This window comes from Prunus persica, chromosome G2, assembly GCF_000346465.2.
Source record: "Prunus persica cultivar Lovell chromosome G2, Prunus_persica_NCBIv2, whole genome shotgun sequence".
Classification (NCBI taxonomy): Eukaryota; Viridiplantae; Streptophyta; class Magnoliopsida; order Rosales; family Rosaceae; genus Prunus; species Prunus persica.
Window position 1 is genome coordinate 18764588 of NC_034010.1, and position 7126 is coordinate 18771713.

General features: G+C 37.5%; 1 protein-coding gene across 1 annotated transcript; it reads right to left on the reverse strand.

Annotated features, from left to right (window-relative positions):
• On the reverse strand, positions 1–3125 carry LOC109947009 (receptor-like protein 12). Its single transcript, XM_020556272.1, has one exon. It carries the CDS (start codon positions 3109–3111, stop codon positions 271–273), a length of 2841 nt encoding a protein of 946 aa, XP_020411861.1. The 5' UTR covers positions 3112–3125; the 3' UTR covers positions 1–270.

Below are 7126 nucleotides of genomic sequence, written 5' to 3' on the forward strand. Positions count from 1 at the left end.
TGCAACATCCTAACACATTTATTTGCATTAATTAGCATAACCACAAGTACAACTAGAAAGACAGAGCAAGGTTTCGTGGAAGCATAAGGAAGGAAAAACAATAGAAGAACTCCAAATGCATGACCAAACTATACTTCTACATCCCCCACTCTACCCACAGGACAACTCCAAAGATAGAGCACGGTTACATGGAAGGAGAAGGAAGAAAAAACAAGAAAACTACTCCAAATGCTTGACTTTATAACACACTGAATTTCTGCATCCCCAACTCTACCTTTTCCATATCATTAGCCTAACCATTCCAACGATCTCAAGAAACAACTCCTGCCTTCTTGTGATGGCGACATCCGCAAGAACCACTCCCACTACAAACCCACTTCCAATTCCAGCCAAACAAAATTTCAAATCAAATTCAAGCATTCGAGTTGAGCCTGAATCACTGTCTTCTTCAGTTGAAGGTGGCGGTTGAGGGGCTTCTTGATTTCCGCATTTTGGTAATGGATCTCCACACAATCCTGGGTTTCCCTCATATGAAGTGCTATTCAATGAAGTAAGTTGGGTACCTTGCGGTATAGGACCTGTGAGATTGTTGTAAGACACATCAAAGTTCCCAAGGAATGTAAGCCTCGTCAGTTGTTGGGGGATCTGTCCTGACAGCTTGTTCTGTGAAAGGTCCAACGATTCAAGATTCCTTAAGTTCCCCAAGGATGATGGAATAGAACCAGTGAGAATGTTGCTGGAAATATTGAGTGAATGAAGCTCCTTAAGGTTCCCAATGAATTCTGGAATTTTACCTTCAAATTTGTTGTTTGAGATATCAATGGCTGCAAACCCTTCTCGAACCTTTGAATAGTACAAATCCAAACCTTTAATTGCTAATGTGATTGAGTAATCAACACTCCGCCCAACATAAAAACCATTGATTTCATAGCCTACTCCTGCGTACATGTATGTTGACTTGTTTACAGTAATATCTGGAAACAAAGGTGGAATCTCACCTGTGAAATTGTTGTAAGACAAATCAAGAATGCGTAACTTGGGGAAGTCAACATTTGTTCTAGACTGTCCTATTACACCGTTGAAGCGATTATGGCGCATTGCCAAAAGTTTTAACTCTGGGAGAGTCCCCAACCAAATGGGGAAAACATCACTGAATTGATTATTTGACAGAACCAGATACTCAAGTTTCACACAATTCGCCAATGACCTCGGTAATTGCCCCTCCAATTGGTTATGACTAACATCAATCATCTGCAAATTGCTTCCGTTGTTGTATGATTGAGGCATCATGCCCTGAAAAGAGTTGCTTCCAAGAAGTAAAAGGATTAGACCATCACTAAAGTTCCCGAAACACTGAGGAAGCATGCCACTCAAGTTATTTTTTGACACGTCAAGGAACCGAAGAGAACTCATATTGCAAAGCAATGGTGAAATTTCTCCAGTAAAATTGTTGTTGTCAGCTCCATATTCTAACAGGGATGGTGGAGGGATCGGTAATCGTCCATGAAAATTGTTGACCGAAAGCCTCAAGCCTATTAGGTTAACCCAGGGAAAGACAGCTGGAAATTCTCCTGAAATTAAGTTTCCAGAAATGTCCAGGAATACCAGAGTTTCCTTGCCTATGTTCCACATCCAGTTTGGTAGCTCGCCATGGATTTTGTTTCCTGACATTTCCAACCGCTCTAACCCTGTCTGATTTCTTAGGAAATATGGGACCTCTTTTAAATTGCATGAACTCAAACCCAGAATGGTGAACTGTTGAACAGTTGCATTCATAATATTGGATTCAGCAACAAATTCAAAATTGTTCCAACTCAACTGGAGTTGGTACAGATTTTGTTGCTTCTCAAACATTTGAAAATCCACTACACCACTCAGGTTATTTACATGTAGATAAAGGATCTCGAGATTGGTGAGATTGGAAAATGAGGCGGGAATTGAACCAGTCAAATGATTAAATGCAAAATCTAGGTAAACTAGTTTACGAAAGTTACCCAGCCAAGATGGAATTGGACCAGTTAAATAACTCGTACTGATCCTAAACACAGTCAATTGGGTAAGGTTGGCCAAGGAATCAGGAATTGGACCTCCAAATTTGTTTGCTGAAATGTCTAGATAAGTGAGCTGTCTAAGATTACCAAGTGCAGATGGAACCAACCCTTCTGAAAAATTGCATTGAGCTACATCCAACTCTTGCAATGAATTAAGCTTTTCAAACGAGGAAGGTATTTGTCCGAAAAACCTAGTAAACGCAACTTTCAGTACCACGAGAGGACTACTTCGATTAAATTCAGGAAAATATCCAATGAGATCTTGGTTGTATCTCACACTAAGAACTTTTAAGTTCTGTAGATTGAAAATTCCCACTGGGAATTCGCCAAACAAATTACATTCCTTGAGGTAAAGGGATGTCAAAAATGATAAATTTGTCAAGGAAACAGGTATGATCGAAGATATGTTAACGAAATCAAGAGAGAGAGTTTCTAGACTAGTTAAATTTTGAACTAGACTTCTCATATTGGATGGTTGAAGTTTCAACAATCCCTGAGGATCATCAGGAGATGTTTCTATTTCACGAAAATTGCAACACAGATCAAGGTATGTCAACTTGGACAAGTATGAGACTTCAGATGGGACTTGACCAGAAAAGACAGAGGCAGAGAGGTCAAGATGAGTGAGGCTTGGAAAATTTCTTATGCTAGATGGAATTTGAGAGTAATTGAAGTTATTGTCAGAGAGGCTTAACCTTTGAAGATGCACAAGACTGAACAGGCTACTATTGAAGTCCAAAGAGCCGTAGAGATAACTGCTGCTAAGATTAAGGCCAATAACATGACCTGTCATCTCGTCACACTCCACGCCGTCCCACGAGCAGCAGCTGCTATTTCCTCCTCCAGCTGGTTTCCATGATGAAACCTTTGGATAAGCACCGTCATAACGTGAAGCAGATTTGTCAATAATAAAGCTCTCCTTGAACTGCAGCAAGGCAGAGCGCTCCTCATCATGGCAAGATGGCTGCTGCAAAGAGTCTACAAAGTTTGCAACTACAAGATGAAACAACAACAGAACTAGTAGTTTCGAGAGCATGCGAATCGACAGGTGAATCCCCATAATTTTTTGATATTTTTTGTTTGCAGAATCATCTATGAAAGTTAAAGCTAGAGAGCTATCTATTTATAGACTGGCATGATCAAATGGTTGAGCAATAGCATACACGTGTCAAGTAACTATTTAATATTATTTGATATTTTGATCAATATAGAAGTGGTGGGATAATACACGTGTCAAGTATCTATTCATGGCATGGGGTGACTAAAGTCAACAACTCACGAACTGATTAATAAAAAAGTGTAAATGCAAAGAAATAATCATCACAGAAAATTCTATCCTTGCAATTACATATGATTAATTCGATGTCCTTTTTTTTCAATTAGAAAGACCACAAAACTTCAAATCAATTTGCCATTATATTTGATGTCTGTTAAATTGATGATGTGGCAAGCAAAAGAGCAGTCTCTCCTCTGTATATCTTCAACTTGGATTCAGCATGGATGATGCAGCACCACCCAGCCCATAGCATTTGGAGCGTTCGTTATAGAGCCAGTGCAAGATTTTAATATTCAGTTTATAAACAGTTCTTACTTGAGCATTGCCCTTGTATTTCCAATGTTTTAAAATATTCTTTTCTTTGCCCTCTTAAGCTAAATAACCATCCCTGAAAGTGAAAGAGCTATCTATTTATGGAGTGGCATGATCAAATGGCATTGCATATATACGTGTACATAGTAAATAACTATTTAATATTACTCCGAATTAACCATCTTCATCAAGATAATATTTATTGACATTTTGATCAATGAGAAGTGATTGGAAATAATAATAATAATAATAATAAAACTGGAGGGGGGGTGTTTTCACACTGCAAATGACTAAAGTCAAGAACTCACCATCACAGAAAATTCCATCCTTGAAAATAAGAACCAGTGTTGTCAATTCGAAGCAAAGAAAAAAATGGTAAATTGAGTTGAAGTTTCGAATATATGCAATTGACAGGGACCCTTTTTCTTTTTTCTTTTGTTTCGACTTGACATAATTGCAAGGATGGAATTTTCTGTAATGAATATTTGGTTGCATTTACACTTGTTTATTCAGATCCGAGTTCTTGACTGAAGTAATCTGGAGTCTTAAAATACTTCTTTATTGATCAATACGTCATTATATATTTTCCCTACAAGTATATGCAATGCCACTGTTTGTATCCTTAAGTAATCTGAAGAGAAGTTTCTGCTGAATTAGAAGGAATTCTCTTTAACGGTAGAACCACATTATAATAAATTTAAAAAATCAGAATATGTGGTTATTAAAATATGTCTTAAGAGTGTAATCACAGTGTACTAAACTGTAATTAATCCAAAAATGAAAAATTCTGTCACGATTATTTGGTTGCATGTCTTCATCGATCCATACATAACGTGCTTGACTTGAACAGAGGCGCTGGGTAGCATCCAGAGTGATTAGCAAATTGACTTGGAGTTTCTTGGTCTTTTTAATCGAAAATATCACAAATTGCATATCTGTAATTTACCAGAACCTTTTTTTTTTCTCTCTTGGGGCTTTGTAAACATGCACGTCACTATGTGCTAGGGGTGGGCACAGTATGGTATGGTACGGTATTGAGCCCATACCGCAATCGATACTGGAAATTTAAATTGGTATGGGATTATGGTTTGCCAAAATTCGTACCGTACCGTACCGTACCGTGCCAAATCCGTATCGGTACCATTTCAGTACCAAAATGACACAACTAAAAAATGAACCAATTCAATATTCAACATATTCATTCACCAAAATAAGTGATGCCTAAGTTACAAATTCAAAGATATTTTAGCTACTGATATTTTTGGCAGGGCTCAGCCCAGGGTCATTCCTTGTTAGTTTAGTTTGTTGTTGGCTTAGGCCTGCCATTTAACTCGAGATTTAACTAAAAGTCAAGAATTTAAGAAGAGAAATTGATAATTCCCTTGTTTGGCAACTTAAGCGCGGCATTTATGAAATGACGTGCGGAAAAAATCGTGAAAATTGAGGCATCAAATTTTCGAGTTTAATTTTCATCAAAATAGGCGTCATTTCACAATTTCCATAGTGTGGGAATTCATATTTTCCAGTGTGCCAAAACTTATATAAAAAATTTATTTTCAAAAAAAAAAAAAGCACCAAACTTTTCATTTTTTTTAAAATAGAAAAAAAAGCAACAAAAACCTATGATAAAACCCTGGAAAATAGAGATTGCGAGCCTTGTCATTTAAAGGTATCATAAAAAAGTTGTGAGCTAAAGAAGTAAGGAGAATGAGTTCTTCTTGAGTTACACGTCTCTCTGGATCAAATATGAAGGTTAGCCTTCAAGCATTTGTCTCCTTCAATTGCTAGAAATTGAAATGACGGAAATTTAAATTCCGTCATTTAGAATTTTATGTAATTTGCAATTCTTTCATCCAAACAGAGCATTGGGGTCAATTTCATTTACAGCTCCCTACCCCACAAATTTGTTGACTAATGCAAGCAAGAAAGAATGGGGGAACACAAGTATATTGAACACGATGAAAAGAAGGCCCTCTGGACAAAAGCATCATTGCACACGTTAACTTTTCCAAGTCAAAGTGATAAACTTATGAATGGGTTAGATCGGCAGAAAAATTCTGTGATGATTTTGGTTGCATGTCTTTATCGGTCCATACATATGTGCTTGACTTTGAACAGAGGGGCTGGGTAGCATCCAGAGTGATTAGCAAATTGACTTGGAGTTTCTTGGTCTTTTTAATCGAAAATTGTTTGCGAGTCCTTACTTAGTTAGAATTTTGGTTCTTTATTTTATTAGAATTTTGGTTACTTACCAATTATTATTTAATCCTATTGTAATAGAGATTTACTTCCTATTGTAATTTAGATATATTTCCTATTTTATTTAAGGTTAACACATCTTTGTACTTGTATAAATACCTTCATATTGAAGAAGAATAATAATATGAACATAGGTGAGCATATCTGAATATTTACCCTACTTTGTTTGACATGGTATCAGAGCCTGGTTGCTAATCCTTGAGATCCTCTGACAAATTGAGAGTGGTTGGCGTTCCTCATTCCTAACCCATCATAGGTCTTCACCTTGCTGTAAATTTCGGTTTCTCCTTTCCTTAATAATCAACATATATTTCTTCTGCCTTAGCCATAACTGCATCTTTCTGCAATTTTACCCTTGTCTCTGTCCTTGCCGTGTTTATGTTGAGTCATTACCTTTCTTTTTCTCTACCTATGCCTGCTGTTGCCTTTTTCCTCTTACTTTTCATCTCTCTATGAGCTTGCTTTATGTTAAAATCACATTGAGCCCATGTTAGTTTCAGTCTCTTGCGCTCACAGCCGAGCCTCTCTTTTAAATGTATACCATATGGGCAACACGCCCCTTGGCCATTGATGGCCTGATCTCTTTTCTCTATGAGCCTCATCACAGGTCACCGAGCCATCTCAAACCTCCTCAAGCCTCGCCACCACTCGTCGAGCCTTCTCCTAGCTAGCCTTTGTCTCTCTGATTATTTGGGTGTTACTTTATCCAAATCTCGACTCTCATACATCGTCGGATTTGAGGGGGAGTGACACTGCCACTACTACAAAAAGCGAAAAAGACGACCAGAAAACAACGACGGTCTAAGTGAAAACCGTCGTGGTTTTTAAAAAGACGACGGTTCTAAAAACACCGTCGTGTAATACCACCTTAGACAACTAAAAATGGAGATTCAAATGGCTGTTCAAAAACAACGACGTACCTAATTAAACAACCGACGTCTATTTGAAACAGATTTCCGCAGTGTAAAATCAAAGCAAACAAAGAACGGCAGAAGTTATGAATAGACCGACGTAGAAAGTAAAGACGACGATTTCAATAAAAGCCGCCGTTTTTACTCATAAAATAACACGATGAGGTTTTCGTATAAGACGCCGTATAATTACAAACAAATCCACGGCTTTAAAATACAAAATAATCTTAACAGATGACACAGATTTGCAATCAGAGAGACAATTTTTTGGAAGTTGATCAACGTCGTTGCAAATTTGCAATCAGAGAGACAATTTT